Here is a 20,986-nt window from a genome sequence, read left to right on the forward strand (position 1 = left end):
AGCTTTTTAAAATTGTAATAAACCGAAGCTGGTTTGATACAACTCAGACATTTTTGCTTTTTAAGTGGCAACAACGTATAAGACTAATTACTAATAAGATATTTTATTAAAGTATTACAGAAATAAATATGTTAAAGAACTTGTTTTAGCTTTATGGAATACAAACAGGTATTAGTTTTATTAAATTAACTAATTACTAAATTTTTTAATAAGTGTAAATTATTTAACACGCAAAAACAATTTTTGAAGTAAATATTCTAAGAAGTATAAAAAAAGTGTTGATAATATAACAAATGTATAAAAATAACTCATAAATTGTCTTTTAAGTTAGGTTTTTATAGAGAGTTAGGTTGTAAGTAAATTAAATAAATTATTAGTTTAAAATATTAAGTGCTTATTAAAGTACATAGTTCATTAACACTTAAGTATGTTAGTCAATGTAAATTCTATTTTAATAAATATCAATTTAAATAGGCATTCTATGTATAGCTAAAAGTCATTTAAAATAATAAGGTGAATAAAATTAAACTTTTCTCTAGTGTGACTAAAACTAAAACCATAAAATTATTCAAATTCAACTAAAACTAAAACTGCGGCCCGCGAAGACTTTGAAAACTTGAAATTTGGCCCGCGACCACCAATTGCCTGCCGACCCCTGATCAAGAACAAATATTGCTAAATTCTACGAAACTTGATATATTTGAAACAAAAAAGTTTATTACTTTTTTGAAAATTCAAATGGAATAAATTTTTATTAAAAAACACAATTCTCAAAAGTTTCAATTTATTATGATGATTTTTGTCTATTCAAAACTAATTTCAGTTTAGCAAGAAAATTTCCCTACAAAATAAAATCATATTACTATTTAAGTGCTACAATTCTAAATTATTGTGATGGATATAGAGACGATTTCGAATTAGTTTTGTATAAATTTTATAAATAATTCTAATATTTAAATGTATAGTTGAAATTTAGTACTTACTTTGACTGGTTAAAATATCACAACTTTAATATTAATTTGAGCATTTTAAAAAAAAAAATTGAGGTGTTCTAATTTGCTTAACAAGAAGCAAAGAATATAACTCATTCTAGTAAACGAATTAAGTTTCAACGCTTGAAAAATTAATTTATTTCAAAACACTATCGTAAGTTTTCGTCATAATATTTACAAGTTTATGTACAATAAAATAATCATACTTATCAATTTTTTACTAAGAATCAAAGTAGATACTGTGTTAAAGTTCTAATGAATTGTCTATTAAGAAGAATCATAAATAATTATTAGTAGAAAAAAGACCAACTGTGTACTGTTGTATTTGAAAAATCTTCTAGTTTTGCAGACTAAATGATTTTTTAAGTAAAAAATTTAATTTTTTAAACAACAAGACTTTTACGACGCAATTATTTTCTTGAGAACGTAGATTTTTTGATAAATTTATGTTTAAAAACTCAAAATATCACTATTTATGTAAAAATGATTTTAAATAACTTTTGAACTAATATATGATATTTGTTACTTAAACTTCATATTTATATATATATATATATATATAAACAAAAAATAAAAAGACAAAAGTTTAGTGGTACTTACTTTATTGTTTAGTACTTGGAAAATTATTTAAGTTTATTTGAATATAATTTAACTAGTCTTTCTAGACTACTCTTTTTAAAACATCGATAGAAGTTTTTTTAAAAACTTTGTAATAAATTTATAAATACAAATTTAATAGTTGTACTATATCAATTTAATTACCTTCAATTTTATTAAGTGTATTGGCTGTAAAAGTTTATTTTAACTTTACAATAAAAAGTATCATTAACATTTCTCAACTTTATTACAATATTAATAAAACAATAAAAACTTAACAATATTTTATATTAATACATCACCACAATCTTAAAAGTGTATAAGTTTTCAACCTAAAAACATTTAAAGCGTATGTTTTTATTTAAATATTTTAGGAAGAAAAATATAAACTCTAAACTTTATCAAAAAGGCACATATTTTTACAAATATTAAACAAAACTTATGTTACTTTTTCGTAAAGAATTATTAAGTTAGATAGATTAGGGTGTTTTAGTACAACTAGAAAACCATTGTTTGCTTAGAAACATAAGATACAAATGAATAAAAGCATTTACATGATATATACAAAATATAAGTTATTATGTTAGTTTTTATACAAAATAATTTTAACTTTTACCTTGGGAATATATGCTTATGAAAAAATATTTGGCTTATGATTTTAAATACCTTTTTAATATTCAGCAAACATTGTTTGAAGTTAAAGGTTTAGCATAAAATAGTAAGAAAATTTCAAATTAATAAGCACACTTTAACGATCAATAGTATTGTTTTACTACAAACTAGTTATATAAACCTTGTTTTTTTTATTAATTTTAGTATTACGCCGTTAGCGAAAAATGATAAATAATTCTATCTTCATCTTCAATTTCGTAATCAGAAAAAGTCTTTTGATCATCCATAAGTTTTCCACAGAAAATCAACTTCACCTTCCCAGATGGGAAACCTAAGATTATAAGTCTATATTTTACATTTTGTTTTCTTTACAAAAATGCATACTAAATTATTTAGATTACATTGTTAAACTTTAAATAAATTTACATACTTAATTGAAACAACAAAGTTTACAAGAAAGCATTAAAAAATTTTAACCTTCTAATTCTTTGATCTTGTCTTTAAGCATTTCAATTTTTGTAGAAGCTTTAACAATACAAGAATAAGTTATTCCAGACATTGATCTGACAAAAATTTTCAATTCTCCATCAAGCCTCAAACATATAGTTGATTCATTAACAATTTTGTAATCCTTTAGTGTTTTTCCATCATCCAACTTTTTATTTTTGAAAGTTAAAGTTTGCTTTTCAAAGGCAAAACCTAAAATAGTGTTACTATTTCTAGAACATATTAAACAAAAGTTAAAAAAAATAACTTTAGTTTATATCTTTCTTCTTACTGACTTTAAAAATACATAATGATTTTTTTATTGTTTAATATGTAGCATTTTTGAACTTTTTTATGTTTGATTTATTATAAAAAGTCTTAAATCTCAAAAAGTATATAATTATAATATTTTCAAAAAAGCAGACAATTAGCTTGTCTTCAGTAGTAAGAAGTTTTACTTACTAACTAAACAAATTATCCAAATTTTAGAAAATAAAATAAGAACAAATCAAATAAATTTGGAAATAAAAATAATTGCTTTTATGTTTACTAAAAAGAAGTTACATCAAAAAAGTGATGGAATAGTAAATAAGTTTTAACAATTTATTTTAAAGTGTTATACATCTTAAAAAACATAATCAAATAAAAGTCCTTGATTATTATGAACTAAATAGTGTATTTACTGTACAATATTCTACTTCAAAGTCTTTTGTTTCTAATTATTGAAATCTTATTTACAGTTTACATTCACAGAAGGCGCGTGCTGACTTTATAAGATGTTCACAGCAACTATCACTATTTCAATGCTATGCTACTGATTTTTTTAATAAAAGAATGCAGTTGTGCTATAACGGAAAAAAAATATTAAAAATAAATATAACTTTAAAACAGGAAATGTTTGCACCCTTTTAACGGAAGTTCACAATAACACATAACTTCTAAAGATAGCATATTTAAGATATTTAGTCAAAACAAATACTAAATAAAAAACGAAACTATATTTTAATAACAGAATATTTTTTTAATTATAATTTTACGTATTTAAAAATTGAAAACCAACTGTATAAAAACAATTTTTAAAAAATTGTAATTTTTTTAAAGTAAAAAGGTTATTTTTTTAATGTAAGCTCAACTAAACAGATTAGTGTCTTGTAAAAAGCTATAATAAAATAACAAAAAAAAAAGACTTTTGTATAATTTTTTCAACTGTGTTAAAACTTTTATAAGACGGTAGCTTAATAATACTATAAAAACAATTTTTAAGATCTCATATGTAACTAAATGTGAAACGATCCATAATTTGAAGTAAAAAAAAATTACATGAAACTTTATAAAACGTTAAGTTATATTATTTTCGAAACTTTTTATTTTTAGCCTCAAAATAAATTACAGACTCCAAGATTTATATTTTTGTCAATAGTTTTTCTAACGTATGTCATTTTTTCATTTTATATGTAGATACAGAAATTATCATGATAAACAATACTAACTTTTTCATATATGATTAAAACTGACTTATTACAGGAATTAACTAAAATAAATCTCCTTAAAAAAATATTATTGAGTTCAATATTATAATTAAATAAGAATTACAGTTTGTTAATCTGTTCAGCGGTGAAACTGAGTAACTGTCTGATTTTGTATAGTCATGTTTTTCAATATTGTACTTTATGACGCATGAAAAAAAAAAACATTTTTTAATTTATTTTAATAATAATCCTATAACAAACCTTCTTCATCTTGAATCCTAGCTTTAACAACTGAAATAGGATCCGAAGGATCAACTTCAATTACGAATTTTTCATTATTTAACCTTTCAACAAATATTTTTATTCTCAGTACTAGTTGAAGGGTTGATTCATTTTGTATTTCATAACCAGACAAAGTTTTTCCATCTTCTAGTTGTTTTCCATTAAAGAATAAGTTCTGCATGTCAAAAGGTACACCTAAAATTTAAGTTATAAAATTTCAGACAGAAGGCGATAAAGTGTTAATAAAATAAAAAAATTATTTTAATTTTATTTGGAGTTTGTTAATTTTTTGTACATTGCAGTGTAACTTAATTTGAAAAGCCATTTGAAAATTGTACTCAAAACTGTTTTCACTGATTTATTACAACCCACAGTTTTTTACTTCAAAAATAAAGGGTTCATTGATAGAAGCTTTTGCAAGTTAAATGTAGCAAAGATACTTAAATAAAATAAAATAGTAAAAAAACTTGAAAATTATATAGTTTTATGGCATATAAGGTTAACAGTTTTTTTAAATAGTTTTATGTTTTACATAACTAATTAAGCTACCAGTTAATTTTTACGGCCATAGGGAGGGGGGGTCCAACATTTTATTTTTACAAAAATTAACTTTGGCTTTTATATGAAAGCTTTAAGTACAAACTACAAGCCAGTTTTTATAGAATTCAAAAATATCATTTAAGTTTTGAGATATTTATTTTTATCTATAAAATTTCCGATATAAACGTATGGACCGCAAATTTTTAAAGGTCAATTTTTTCAGAAATTTTATATTTCACTAAAAATCTATCTCCCCCTTCATTTTTCAAATAATCTTCTTCAAATTTACATAAAACGTTTCTTATAATAAAAGAAAAAAAAACGTTACTTTAGAATTTTAGTAATTTGAAAAAATAAAAATTTTATCACAAAATTAAAAGAAAAACAAGTGTTTTTTTTTTCAAATAGAAATAATTTTACAATTTTTTTTTAATTCTAAAATGACGTTTTTTTGATATTATATAAAGATTAGACTGTAAAAGTTTAAAGAGGATTGCTTAAAAATGTAGGAGTATATAGATTTTAAGTGAAATAGCTATTTTTCGCTGTTTTAGTTTTCCCTTCCCATAGGGAACCTTTTATGCAGCCCGATTTTGACTGGTCATATCTCAAAAAATAATTCAAATTTTGAAAATCAGTAGAAAGCATCTTGAAGCTTAGAAATATTTTAAAGCTTGTATTTAAAAAGTACTAAAATTGTTTATTAAATTATTAATACAAAAAAATAATTAGTTACTTAGATTTGTTATGATAAGAACAAATACACTTGGTAGATTAAAATATACCTATAAACATAACTGTAAAACATAACAACATAAATTGCATCAACTAAAAAAATACTTAAAACAGAATAAAATGTACTTTAATTATTTTAATAAGTTTCAATAAAACAATAACAGCAATCAAATTTAATATAAATTCTACCAACATTGTTTAAAAAGTTTATCTCTACTATATTAAAAAATTAAATCATACTTAAATAGTTTTAAACTCTTTGAATTGTTAAGATTTTAACATATTAAATAACTAAACCTTCTTGATACTGAATCCTAGCTTTGATAGTAGCATTAGTGTCAACTGGATCAACTAAAAGTTTTATACATCTACCTTCATCCATCAATGTTTCGACATAAATATACATATTTTGTTCTGTTATAAACCTGTTGAGTTAAAATCTATAGTTTATATTTCTTTTATAACTTATCTTAAAAACATGTTAATAATTACTAATATATAATTATCAACTATATTTTAAGAACTTTAATGTCTTATACCCAACTAAAACTCTTTTACTAATCCTAAAATTGTATACATAACTACATTTTATATTTGATGTATATTATTAATTTGTTATACTATTCTAATTTTAATAACTCTAAAGGTGGTTTATGCTATCTTAAGTTTATTAAATTACAAAACTTGATGACAATTATTGAGATCAAAAAATATATTTTTAAAGTTGCTGTTGACACCAAATTAAAAGATATGAGTTACCATTTGTAATTATTTCTATGTTTTAGTTATAACCAGCTTTGTCATGTAAAAGTTTTGTTAAAACTAGGTTTTCAGTGATTAAAGTCTTTAAAATGTCAATAAGTGTTTTAACATGTATTTAAAAAAATCTATTCTGAGTGAAAAACGTTATCCTGACTTATATTAAATGTAGTTAATCATCCTCAGTATTTTAATCCTTGAAACAATTTTCAGTAAAATATAAAAATTTAATTAAAATTTTTAACATCAGTAAATTTTAAGTTTTTGAACAAAACTAAAATATAATAAAGAAATATTGAAAACAGAGCAAATAAAAACTATTCAAGATCAGGAGAGAAAAAAAAAATATTCTTATTTTTTATCAAATTTATTTTGAAAAAAAAAACTAGTCTGAGTCACCCTGTGTGGAAACTTCGAACAAGCTTGAGCTAAATTGAATTTTTTTAAACATTTAAATGACCTGAGTTATTAAGAGGGTTTGCCAAGTCTGATGACAATTGGCTGATAGAAAAAAAAACTCCATTACCTAAAGTTATAAAACTTTAACTAGCTATCAAAAACAATATTAACAAAAAAAGCTTAAAATCTTTTGTTCGAATGGATGCAACTCTTTTAGTAAAAAATTATAAACTTTTCAGACTGATCAAAAACTGTCCTTACTTATTCAGAGTTTTTGAATTTCTTAAAAATAGTTTCTTTTAACTTTTCAATAAAAATCAATGAATATTTGGTTTTTAACATGAATTTTTATTTCAAAGTTAACAAAAAACTAGATCTGCAACAAAATTGGCTATAAAAAAGAAAAATATTGCAACTTTATCTCAATCAAAGTTTTTTAATTTTTTTAAAAATATTAAATAGATTTATACAAATTTTATATTTTATTCGCGACCGGTTTCGGTGGCAAGAGATTGCGACCTTTTCAAGCAAAAATAAAATATGAAACTGCATATAACAATGTTAGTTAATCATACTGTTGTTTAAAAACTTATTCATGCTGGAAGAATATAAACAAAAATAAAAATGATGCATATTCGAAAATTCAAGCATATCAGAGTATTAAAAAAGATTAAATAAAAAGTTCCTGAGTCAGCTTGAGTTTGAAAATAGTTTCAAAATATCCGAGTACCTGAGTGTGTGGCAACCCTGCAAGTTATTGAAAGTAAAACAGCTAAATCTCATTTAAAATATATACAAATCACGCTTTCAAACCTTTAATAATCTTGAAAAATCTTGAATTTTTAATAATGAAACAAAAATCTTCCTGAGTCAGCCTAAGTTTAAAAGTGATCAAAGTATCCTGATTCATCCTAAGAGATCGTCAAATTTTCAGAAACTTTAAATTATTCTGAGTGTGATGGTTGTGTGGTAACCGTTTGTTTATAGCTAAAAAAAAGTCTAAAAATATTAAAAAACAGGTTAGTTAAAAGTTGTAAAAGAAAACTTTTCTTAGAAAAATTAGTTTAATAAAACTTTAAGAATCAATAATTACTTGCTATTGCACCTACTTACAAAAGCAGAAAAATGTGAACTTGTATCCCCTATGGCCTATATATAATTATAAATATACTAAAAAAGGATTTTTCCTCAATAACTTAATTACTTTTTAAAGTTTTTAGATAATTTTGTGACTTTTTATTGACTATTACTTTCAAACTAATCACTTGTTATATTGAATTTTTTTTTATTGTGGGTATTAAGTAATGATATATTTCGTTTTTTATCAGAAGCTTTTTATGGAAATACAAGCATTTTTGATTTATTTTTTAATTGTTAAATTTTATTTTCAGTCGGGTTAATATTAAAATATTTCGAAGTTACAAAGACATTCGAATTTTGTAAACAGCAATTTTTTATGGCAATCATTCTAGTGTGAGAGGAAAAAGCATGAAGTTTGCACTAAAATTAGGAATTGACTAAAAAATCGTTTTTTTTTTATTATGATCTTTTTAAACTAACTTCAAAGTAACGTTTTTCAAACTAATATTCAATATAAATTTTGCACCTTGTCCAAAAATCTGTTTGTATAGAATGCTCGACTACTTAATTTGGGACAAAATTATTTTCTTTATTTTTATAATTAAGTATTTATTTTTTTATTTTATTAGCACTGTTACCCGTAACCCTTATACTTTTTTAAACTCCATAAAAAGACACTCAAGCTATTTGGTCCTAGGACTTGGTAAACGAAAAAACCTTTCGGTTATTGAGTCACACACCACGAATACCTTTTAACGTCTTGTCCAGGACTTACCTTCAATCAGTAGCTTTTCTATTGTTTGTTTATTGATTTAATTTTTAGTTTTCTTTTTTATAAAAACTTTTTTTTGTTTTTTTATATTACTTCCACTGTTATCCTTGAGCCTTACCCTCGAGCGGTAGCTTTTTTTGTTAATTTATCCTTTGACCACTATTTTATTTTATTTTTTTTTTTTTTACTATCGTGCAAAATAGTCACTTGTGCAATTTTGTCTTGTGCAATTTTGACCCGTTCCTTATTTTATTAAATATTTCTTCATTGAAGTGTAGCTTATCTTGTTTGTAGTTTTTATTTCAATCGAACATCAAAACAGAAACACAATTTTGTTCTTTTGAAACAATAAGAGCAGCTTTGTTCTGATTGGCTTAATAAGGAAAACGGGCTTTTGAAAACCACTAATTAAACATGAAATCCCTCATAAAAGAAATATTAGGGATTTCATGTTCAATAAATGATAACTTTGGTAAAACGTACATCTGTCATGTTTTACATAAAAACAGTTTAGACAAAAAAGGTTGACCATTTAAAAAAGTCATAAATAAAAGTATTAAAATAAGATTTGTTTTTTGCTTCAGTGGTTGTTAGAAAATTGAAGGTTTTTAAAATTTACAGTCGAGCATATTTATACATATTAATAAAACATTAGAAATAAGGAAAAAAACCTTGAGAACACAGCAAAGTAAGAATATTAGAAAAATAAAATGATAAAAGTTATTTTTTAGCAAAAACATCCGTATAAGTAAAAATTCAAAAAAAAAAAAACATTTTTTCTAAGAGGTCCTACTTAAAAGTTTAAACCCAAGTCCAATGTTTTTTTTTTAATTAAACGTAAAGGAGCGTTCTTTATAATAAACAAAACTCCTAGTTATCTTCAAAGAAAAGGAAAATAATTGGATCTAAAGTTGGACTAAAATAATTGGACTGTTTTTAGAAATTGCAAAAAATTTTAATCAAGCTAAGTTAACGCTCGTAATAAAAATGCTAATATTTGATGAAATCTTATCTGAAGGAGATAAAAATTTAAAATGTTTGTGGAGCGATGTGACACAAATGTAACTGTGAAAACTAAAATTCAAGAACAAAAATGGAATTTTGCTATTTTTATACTTAAATAGGTTATCTAACAAGCAATTGCAAATGTTCGTTTTAGTTTTCTAAAATTTAAGTATATGTCTAAGTAATTAATTTTCATCAGTTTAACAAGGAACAAGCTCTATACCAATGAAAATTTTCTAAAATAATATTGCTAACTAGTTTCCTTACATATTACATCGAATATTAAGTTTTTTGACTAAAGCATGCTTTTTTTTTTTGTAAAAGTTAAAGTAAAACTTTGGTGTAGTATTAGATTGTTGATAACGCTGGATTACAGATGAAAAATATGTTTGTACTACATTTTAGTCTACTTGCAAATTTTGCTAACAGTGTGTTCTATTATACTAAATTAAAATTTATGGTCTTTATCAAGAAAAAAAAAGAGCTATTCGCGGTTTGTTTGTTGCTCGTAAAAAATAAACTTTGTTCCAAAAAAACTTTAAAAACTAAAAATTATTTTGTAAATACTGCTTCATTGATGTTTAAAACATCAAAAAAATTAACGCTTAAGATTTAAGATTTGAGTTTAAGTTTAAAGGCTTAAATAGAAAAGATATTGTTTTAAATGAATATTTGTTATACAAAATAAAATTCTTTCATTTTTACTACATAATTAAAACTTAAATAACAGTAAATCAGAGTTTAACAATTGAAAACAATTGGAAGATGGAAAGAATTTGTTTGAATACAACATCCAGAAAGAATCAATCCTTCAACTAGTACTTATAATAAATATTATTGTTCGTAAAGGTTGCGTGACCTCTTTAAATTGAAAGTTTGCCCGACAGACACAATCTCAGTTGTCAAAGCAAGAATTCAAGACAATAATGGTGAAAAAGTAAGCTTCTTATGATATATATGTAAAAAAATATGTTTAAGTGTTGTACAGTAAAGTAAAATTAAAGCATGAACTCGCCCGATAAACTGTGAAAACAAATTATCTCATATAATGGTGAAATTTTACCCAAGTTATTTTCCAATATAAATTGATATTATTCTATACTATTATGATATACTATCAAAATCCACCCCCGTTCAAAATCCAACCGATCAAAATCCACCCGCGTTCAAAGTCCACCCAATTTTTTAAATATTTTCTTTGTTTATTAAATTATTTAATTTTTTTAAAATTCTTTTTTATTTATTTGTTATTTACTTTTTACTAGCACTGTTACCACTAGCCCTTACCCACGATCAGTAAGCGATTCTCGAATTTGATTGGATGGGTTTTGAACGCGGGTGGGTTATGAAAGTTTCCTACTAATATAGTCAATAACGCGTTAAAATAAATTTACTATGGTAAAACTGTACTTATTACAACTGTTACTACATAATTTGCAGAGAGCTACATAATATAGCCTATAAAAATAGATTTATACCAAAAGTTTTATGAATTTTTTTATTTTCAATTGTTTCATACCTTCGCAATAATCACAAGTCGGTAAACTATATTATGATTGTTTGTTTTCGACTTTACTGAATTTTAATTGAAAATTGTGCTTGAAACAAGCTGCTTTGTTTTGAAACTTGCGGACAAAATTTCTAGGTAATGATTACAATTATTTGTATTGTGTTTGTTGGCTTGGATTTTAATGAATAAGGTTTCGAATTGTTTATTTAGGGTTCTAAACTTATTAACCTATCTGTAGATCAGTCAACAATGATAAATAAGTAAAAGTAATACTTTAAAGCTTCAACTATAGATAAGTCAACTGTAGATCAGTCAACAATGATAAATACGTAAAAGTAATACTTTTAAGCTTTAACTATAGATATATTTTGTTTGGTCTACATCTCCAACATCAAGTTCTGTAGATTCCCTACAAAATGAAAACACATAAAAATAAAGTTGGTTTATAACGTCCAATTTCTAAAGAATGTTTTTTTCTAACCTCTGTATGTATAACTTATTTATATTATTAAACAAAAGTAAATATTCAGTAAACTTTCATTTTGTAGGATTAATGACAACAGATTTTAAAATGTTAAAAAAATTGATTGATGTATAGTTTATTTTCCCCGTTATTGACTAAAACTTTTTGTCTCTTATTCGTCAAGATTAAAAGCTTGATATGTGAGCTTTAAAAAGCACATTAGTTACAGTAACTTAAACAAAAAAACCAATTTTATGGCAATTCTGCATCACAATATTTAAATGTTTAAAAAGTCTGTAAGCTCATTGAAAATGTCTTTTGTTCAAAAGTTGTCATGTTAAGTTTTGTAGCTTTACTAATTGGTATACTATCATTTATATTTAATTTCACAGTTGAGCTTATTTAATTGCTATTACATTAAAGAATGAAGTTGGTACATTTAATAATTGATTTTTTTCAAAACAAAAGAATAATATTAATAAATTTTCGTTTTTCAATCACTCTTTAACCGTTTTGACTTAAGTCAGTGTTTTTTTATAAATAAGCTTATAGTTTTTAACCAAATAAATTTACTGTTTAGTGAGTTCATCTAAAAGTTCATGGTATTTTCTAATAAATTTTAACTAGTGTTTTGTGTATAATTTATATTTATTGTTGATAATATATTTGCTTTAAAGTTTAAACCTTTTATTGTATGACTCTAAAACAATAAAAACTTAAATGTTTTTGAGTTTTGTTAAGGCTTAGCGAACTTAAGGCAATTATTTTAGACCTCAAAGCAAAATTATACGACCCATTTTGAAGTTTTTCGCTGAAAAAAAAAAACATTAAATAAATATAGAAATAAAAGGTTTATTGTAGAAAATACAATTTGAGTCTAAACTCAATGGCTACTTTTTACTTGTGATTTATTACTGCTTGTTATATTTTGTTTTTGTATCAAACATTATATCTATATTGATTACTACAATTAATTTTTAGAGAACGGGTCAAATATGCACGAAGACACTTTTGCACGAAGAAACATTTTTACACGAGAGTAAAAAAATGAAAATTTGAAAAATATTTATAATAGAAAACAAGAAAACAAAAAATTATGGATCGAGGGTAAGGGTTAGGGGTAACAGTAATAGTGCAAATAGAAAACAAAAAAGAAATAACAGTTAATTAAAACCACTAATAAATTTAAAAAACAAAAAAAAATAAAAACATAAAATAAAATTAAGCTAAATATTTAGAAAAAAATATATATAAAAATTACCGACCAAGGGTAAAGGTTAGGCTTAACGTATCAGTTATATAAAATTAAAAAAATAAATTTATAGAATATTTAAATAAATTGAAAATAAAATGAACCCGTGCAAAAGTGTTTACGTTTAAATGTATCTTTGTGCAAAAGTTACTACTTGTGCAAAAGCGTCGTCGTGCAAAAGTGACCCTTCGTGCTTATTCGACTCTTACCCTATTTTTTTATAAATACAACTTACGAAAGACTTTTATTTTTACAATGCGGCCGGTGAGAGTTTATGTACAATAAAATAATCATACTTATCAATTTTTTACTAAGAATCAAAGTAGATACTGTGTTAAAGTTCTAATGAATTGTCTATTAAGAAGAATCATAAATAATTATTAGTAGAAAAAAGACCAACTGTGTACTGTTGTATTTGAAAAATCTTCTAGTTTTGCAGACTAAATGATTTTTTAAGTAAAAAAGTTAATTTTTTAAACAACAAGACTTTTACGACGCAATTATTTTCTTGAGAACGTAGATTTTTTGATAAATTTATGTTTAAAAACTCAAAATATCACTTTTTATGTAAAAATGATTTTAAATAACTTTTGAACTAATATATGATATTTGTTACTTAAACTTCATATTTATATATATATATATATATAAACAAAAAATAAAAAGACAAAAGTTTAGTGGTACTTACTTTATTGTTTAGTACTTGGAAAATTATTTAAGTTTATTTGAATATAATTTAACTAGTCTTTCTAGACTACTCTTTTTAAAACATCGATAGAAGTTTTTTTAAAAACTTTGTAATAAATTTATAAATACAAATTTAATAGTTGTACTATATCAATTTAATTACCTTCAATTTTATTAAGTGTATTGGCTGTAAAAGTTTATTTTAACTTTACAATAAAAAGTATCATTAACATTTCTCAACTTTATTACAATATTAATAAAACAATAAAAACTTAACAATATTTTATATTAATACATCACCACAATCTTAAAAGTGTATAAGTTTTCAACCTAAAAACATTTAAAGCGTATGTTTTTATTTAAATATTTTAGGAAGAAAAATATAAACTCTAAACTTTATCAAAAAGGCACATATTTTTACAAATATTAAACAAAACTTATGTTACTTTTTCGTAAAGAATTATTAAGTTAGATAAGATTAGGGTGTTTTAGTACAACTAGAAAACCATTGTTTGCTTAGAAACATAAGATACAAATGAATAAAAGCATTTACATGATATATACAAAATATAAGTTATTATGTTAGTTTTTATACAAAATAATTTTAACTTTTACCTTGGGAATATATGCTTATGAAAAAATATTTGGCTTATGATTTTAAATACCTTTTTAATATTCAGCAAACATTGTTTGAAGTTAAAGGTTTAGCATAAAATAGTAAGAAAATTTCAAATTAATAAGCACACTTTAACGATCAATAGTATTGTTTTACTACAAACTAGTTATATAAACCTTGTTTTTTTTATTAATTTTAGTATTACGCCGTTAGCGAAAAATGATAAATAATTCTATCTTCATCTTCAATTTCGTAATCAGAAAAAGTCTTTTGATCATCCATAAGTTTTCCACAGAAAATCAACTTCACCTTCCCAGATGGGAAACCTAAGATTATAAGTCTATATTTTACATTTTGTTTTCTTTACAAAAATGCATACTAAATTATTTAGATTACATTGTTAAACTTTAAATAAATTTACATACTTAATTGAAACAACAAAGTTTACAAGAAAGCATTAAAAATTTTTAACCTTCTAATTCTTTGATCTTGTCTTTAAGCATTTCAATTTTTGTAGAAGCTTTAACAATACAAGAATAAGTTATTCCAGACATTGATCTGACAAAAATTTTCAATTCTCCATCAAGCCTCAAACATATAGTTGATTCATTAACAATTTTGTAATCCTTTAGTGTTTTTCCATCATCCAACTTTTTATTTTTGAAAGTTAAAGTTTGCTTTTCAAAGGCAAAACCTAAAATAGTGTTACTATTTCTAGAACATATTAAACAAAAGTTAAAAAAAATAACTTTAGTTTATATCTTTCTTCTTACTGACTTTAAAAATACATAATGATTTTTTTATTGTTTAATATGTAGCATTTTTGAACTTTTTTATGTTTGATTTATTATAAAAAGTCTTAAATCTCAAAAAGTATATAATTATAATATTTTCAAAAAAGCAGACAATTAGCTTGTCTTCAGTAGTAAGAAGTTTTACTTACTAACTAAACAAATTATCCAAATTTTAGAAAATAAAATAAGAACAAATCAAATAAATTTGGAAATAAAAATAATTGCTTTTATGTTTACTAAAAAGAAGTTACATCAAAAAAGTGATGGAATAGTAAATAAGTTTTAACAATTTATTTTAAAGTGTTATACATCTTAAAAAACATAATCAAATAAAAGTCCTTGATTATTATGAACTAAATAGTGTATTTACTGTACAATATTCTACTTCAAAGTCTTTTGTTTCTAATTATTGAAATCTTATTTACAGTTTACATTCACAGAAGGCGCGTGCTGACTTTATAAGATGTTCACAGCAACTATCACTATTTCAATGCTATGCTACTGATTTTTTTAATAAAAGAATGCAGTTGTGCTATAACGGAAAAAAAATATTAAAAATAAATATAACTTTAAAACAGGAAATGTTTGCACCCTTTTAACGGAAGTTCACAATAACACATAACTTCTAAAGATAGCATATTTAAGATATTTAGTCAAAACAAATACTAAATAAAAAACGAAACTATATTTTAATAACAGAATATTTTTTTAATTATAATTTTACGTATTTAAAAATTGAAAACCAACTGTATAAAAACAATTTTTAAAAAATTGTAATTTTTTTAAAGTAAAAAGGTTATTTTTTTAATGTAAGCTCAACTAAACAGATTAGTGTCTTGTAAAAAGCTATAATAAAATAACAAAAAAAAAAGACTTTTGTATAATTTTTTCAACTGTGTTAAAACTTTTATAAGACGGTAGCTTAATAATACTATAAAAACAATTTTTAAGATCTCATATGTAACTAAATGTGAAACGATCCATAATTTGAAGTAAAAAAAAATTACATGAAACTTTATAAAACGTTAAGTTATATTATTTTCGAAACTTTTTATTTTTAGCCTCAAAATAAATTACAGACTCCAAGATTTATATTTTTGTCAATAGTTTTTCTAACGTATGTCATTTTTTCATTTTATATATAGATACAGAAATTATCATGATAAACAATACTAACTTTTTCATATATGATTAAAACTGACTTATTACAGGAATTAACTAAAATAAATCTCCTTAAAAAAATATTATTGAGTTCAATATTATAATTAAATAAGAATTACAGTTTGTTAATCTGTTCAGCGGTGAAACTGAGTAACTGTCTGATTTTGTATAGTCATGTTTTTCAATATTGTACTTTATGACGCATGAAAAAAAAAAACATTTTTTAATTTATTTTAATAATAATCCTATAACAAACCTTCTTCATCTTGAATCCTAGCTTTAACAACTGAAATAGGATCCGAAGGATCAACTTCAATTACGAATTTTTCATTATTTAACCTTTCAACAAATATTTTTATTCTCAGTACTAGTTGAAGGGTTGATTCATTTTGTATTTCATAACCAGACAAAGTTTTTCCATCTTCTAGTTGTTTTCCATTAAAGAATAAGTTCTGCATGTCAAAAGGTACACCTAAAATTTAAGTTATAAAATTTCAGACAGAAGGCGATAAAGTGTTAATAAAATAAAAAAATTATTTTAATTTTATTTGGAGTTTGTTAATTTTTTGTACATTGCAGTGTAACTTAATTTGAAAAGCCATTTGAAAATTGTACTCAAAACTGTTTTCACTGATTTATTACAACCCACAGTTTTTTACTTCAAAAATAAAGGGTTCATTGATAGAAGCTTTTGCAAGTTAAATGTAGCAAAGATACTTAAATAAAATAAAATAGTAAAAAAACTTGAAAATTATATAGTTTTATGGCATATAAGGTTAACAGTTTTTTTAAATAGTTTTATGTTTTACATAACTAATTAAGCTACCAGTTAATTTTTACGGCCATAGGGAGGGGGGGTCCAACATTTTATTTTTACAAAAATTAACTTTGGCTTTTATATGAAAGCTTTAAGTACAAACTACAAGCCAGTTTTTATAGAATTCAAAAATATCATTTAAGTTTTGAGATATTTATTTTTATCTATAAAATTTCCGATATAAACGTATGGACCGCAAATTTTTAAAGGTCAATTTTTTCAGAAATTTTATATTTCACTAAAAATCTATCTCCCCCTTCATTTTTCAAATAATCTTCTTCAAATTTACATAAAACGTTTCTTATAATAAAAGAAAAAAAAACGTTACTTTAGAATTTTAGTAATTTGAAAAAATAAAAATTTTATCACAAAATTAAAAGAAAAACAAGTGTTTTTTTTTTCAAATAGAAATAATTTTACAATTTTTTTTTAATTCTAAAATGACGTTTTTTTGATATTATATAAAGATTAGACTGTAAAAGTTTAAAGAGGATTGCTTAAAAATGTAGGAGTATATAGATTTTAAGTGAAATAGCTATTTTTCGCTGTTTTAGTTTTCCCTTCCCATAGGGAACCTTTTATGCAGCCCGATTTTGACTGGTCATATCTCAAAAAATAATTCAAATTTTGAAAATCAGTAGAAAGCATCTTGAAGCTTAGAAATATTTTAAAGCTTGTATTTAAAAAGTACTAAAATTGTTTATTAAATTATTAATACAAAAAAATAATTAGTTACTTAGATTTGTTATGATAAGAACAAATACACTTGGTAGATTAAAATATACCTATAAACATAACTGTAAAACATAACAACATAAATTGCATCAACTAAAAAAATACTTAAAACAGAATAAAATGTACTTTAATTATTTTAATAAGTTTCAATAAAACAATAACAGCAATCAAATTTAATATAAATTCTACCAACATTGTTTAAAAAGTTTATCTCTACTATATTAAAAAATTAAATCATACTTAAATAGTTTTAAACTCTTTGAATTGTTAAGATTTTAACATATTAAATAACTAAACCTTCTTGATACTGAATCCTAGCTTTGATAGTAGCATTAGTGTCAACTGGATCAACTAAAAGTTTTATACATCTACCTTCATCCATCAATGTTTCGACATAAATATACATATTTTGTTCTGTTATAAACCTGTTGAGTTAAAATCTATAGTTTATATTTCTTTTATAACTTATCTTAAAAACATGTTAATAATTACTAATATATAATTATCAACTATATTTTAAGAACTTTAATGTCTTATACCCAACTAAAACTCTTTTACTAATCCTAAAATTGTATACATAATTACATTTTATATTTGATGTATATTATTAATTTGTTATACTATTCTAATTTTAATAACTCTAAAGGTGGTTTATGCTATCTTAAGTTTATTAAATTACAAAACTTGATGACAATTATTGAGATCAAAAAATATATTTTTAAAGTTGCTGTTGACACCAAATTAAAAGATATGAGTTACCATTTGTAATTATTTCTATGTTTTAGTTATAACCAGCTTTGTCATGTAAAAGTTTTGTTAAAACTAGGTTTTCAGTGATTAAAGTCTTTAAAATGTCAATAAGTGTTTTAACATGTATTTAAAAAAATCTATTCTGAGTGAAAAACGTTATCCTGACTTATATTAAATGTAGTTAATCATCCTCAGTATTTTAATCCTTGAAACAATTTTCAGTAAAATATAAAAATTTAATTAAAATTTTTAACATCAGTAAATTTTAAGTTTTTGAACAAAACTAAAATATAATAAAGAAATATTGAAAACAGAGCAAATAAAAACTATTCAAGATCAGGAGAGAAAAAAAAAATATTCTTATTTTTTATCAAATTTATTTTGAAAAAAAAAAACTAGTCTGAGTCACCCTGTGTGGAAACTTCGAACAAGCTTGAGCTAAATTGAATTTTTTTAAACATTTAAATGACCTGAGTTATTAAGAGGGTTTGCCAAGTCTGATGACAATTGGCTGATAGAAAAAAAAACTCCATTACCTAAAGTTATAAAACTTTAACTAGCTATCAAAAACAATATTAACAAAAAAAGCTTAAAATCTTTTGTTCGAATGGATGCAACTCTTTTAGTAAAAAATTATAAACTTTTCAGACTGATCAAAAACTGTCCTTACTTATTCAGAGTTTTTGAATTTCTTAAAAATAGTTTCTTTTAACTTTTCAATAAAAATCAATGAATATTTGGTTTTTAACATGAATTTTTATTTCAAAGTTAACAAAAAACTAGATCTGCAACAAAATTGGCTATAAAAAAGAAAAATATTGCAACTTTATCTCAATCAAAGTTTTTTAATTTTTTTAAAAATATTAAATATATTTATACAAATTTTATATTTTATTCGCGACCGGTTTCGGTGGCAAGAAATTGCGACCTTTTCAAGCAAAAATAAAATATGAAACTGCATATAACAATGTTAGTTAATCATACTGTTGTTTAAAAACTTATTCATGCTGGAAGAATATAAACAAAAATAAAAATGATGCATATTTGAAAATTCAAGCATATCAGAGTATTAAAAAAGATTAAATAAAAAGTTCCTGAGTCAGCTTGAGTTTGAAAATAGTTTCAAAATATCCGAGTACCTGAGTGTGTGGCAACCCTGCAAGTTATTGAAAGTAAAACAGCTAAATCTCATTTAAAATATATACAAATCACGCTTTCAAACCTTTAATAATCTTGAAAAATCTTGAATTTTTAATAATGAAACAAAAATCTTCCTGAGTCAGCCTAAGTTTAAAAATGATCAAAGTATCCTGATTCATCCTAAGAGATCGTCAAATTTTCAGAAACTTTAAATTATTCTGAGTGTGATGGTTGTGTGGTAACCGTTTGTTTATAGCTAAAAAAAAAGTCTAAAAATATTAAAAAACAGGTTAGTTAAAAGTTGTAAAAGAAAACTTTTCTTAGAAAAATTAGTTTAATAAAACTTTAAGAATCAATAATTACTTGCTATTGCACCTACTTACAAAAGCAGAAAAATGTGAACTTGTATCCCCTATGGCCTATATATAATTATAAATATACTAAAAAAGGATTTTTCCTCAATAACTTAATTACTTTTTAAAGTTTTTAGATAATTTTGTGACTTTTTATTGACTATTACTTTCAAACTAATCACTTGTTATATTGAATTTTTTTTTATTGTGGGTATTAAGTAATGATATATTTCGTTTTTTATCAGAAGCTTTTTATGGAAATACAAGCATTTTTGATTTATTTTTTAATTGTTAAATTTTATTTTCAGTCGGGTTAATATTAAAATATTTCGAAGTTACAAAAACATTCGAATTTTGTAAACAGCAATTTTTTATGACAATCATTTTAGTGTGAGAGGAAAAAGCATGAAGTTTGCACTAAATTTAGGAGTGGATTAAAAAATCGTTTTTTTATTATTATGATCTTTTTAAACTAACTTCAAAGTAACGTTTTTCAAACTAATATTCAATATAAATTTTGCACCTTGTCCAAAAATCTGTTTGTATAGAATGCTCGACTACTTAATTTGGGACAAAATTATTTTCTTTATTTTTATAATTAAGTATTTATTTTTTTATTTTATTAGCACTGTTACCCGTAACCCTTATACTTTTTTAAACTCCATAAAAAGACACTCAAGCTATTTGGTCCTAGGACTTGGTAAACGAAAAAACCTTTCGGTTATTGAGTCACACACCACGAATACCTTTTAACGTCTTGTCCAGGACTTACCTTCAATCAGTAGCTTTTCTATTGTTTGTTTATTGATTTAATTTTTAGTTTTCTTTTTTATAAAAACTTTTTTTTGTTTTTTTATATTACTTCCACTGTTATCCTTGAGCCTTACCCTCGAGCGGTAGCTTTTTTTGTTAATTTATCCTTTGACCACTATTTTATTTTATTTTTTTTTTTTTTACTATCGTGCAAAATAGTCACTTGT

General features: G+C 23.4%; 1 protein-coding gene across 1 annotated transcript; it reads right to left on the reverse strand.

Moving 5' to 3' along the window:
- Positions 1-2,407: 2,407 nt before the first annotated feature.
- Positions 2,408-18,145, reverse strand: LOC145828853 (polyubiquitin-C-like). The gene is made up of 6 exons (XM_082936599.1): positions 18,061-18,145; positions 16,468-16,683; positions 14,729-14,950; positions 4,418-4,633; positions 2,679-2,900; positions 2,408-2,532 (listed from the first exon to the last, which is right to left on the reverse strand). The coding sequence occupies exons 1-6, from the start codon at positions 18,143-18,145 to the stop codon at positions 2,408-2,410; spliced, it is 1,086 nt and encodes a 361-aa protein (XP_082792725.1).
- Between the last annotated feature and the right edge of the window lie 2,841 nt (positions 18,146-20,986).

The sequence above is a fragment of the Thalia democratica genome, chromosome 2, assembly GCF_965202585.1.
Source record: "Thalia democratica chromosome 2, ktThaDemo2.hap1.1, whole genome shotgun sequence".
Lineage (NCBI taxonomy): Eukaryota > Metazoa > Chordata > Thaliacea > Salpida > Salpidae > Thalia > Thalia democratica.

What these genes read in the sequence shown, in the direction of transcription:
- LOC145828853 (XM_082936599.1), bottom strand. Translation starts at nt 18,145, where the DNA reads ATGGATGAAGGTAGATGTATAAAACTTTTAGTTGATCCAGTTGACACT. An exon ending in TAGGATTCAGTATCAAGAAG is followed by an intron (nt 16,684 to 18,060) that starts GTTTAGTTATTT and finishes CTTAAATTTTAG; the next exon opens with GTGTACCTTTTGACATGCAG. An exon ending in CAAGATCAAAGAATTAGAAG is followed by an intron (nt 2,533 to 2,678) that starts GTTAAAATTTTT and finishes TTATAATCTTAG; the next exon opens with GTTTCCCATCTGGGAAGGTG.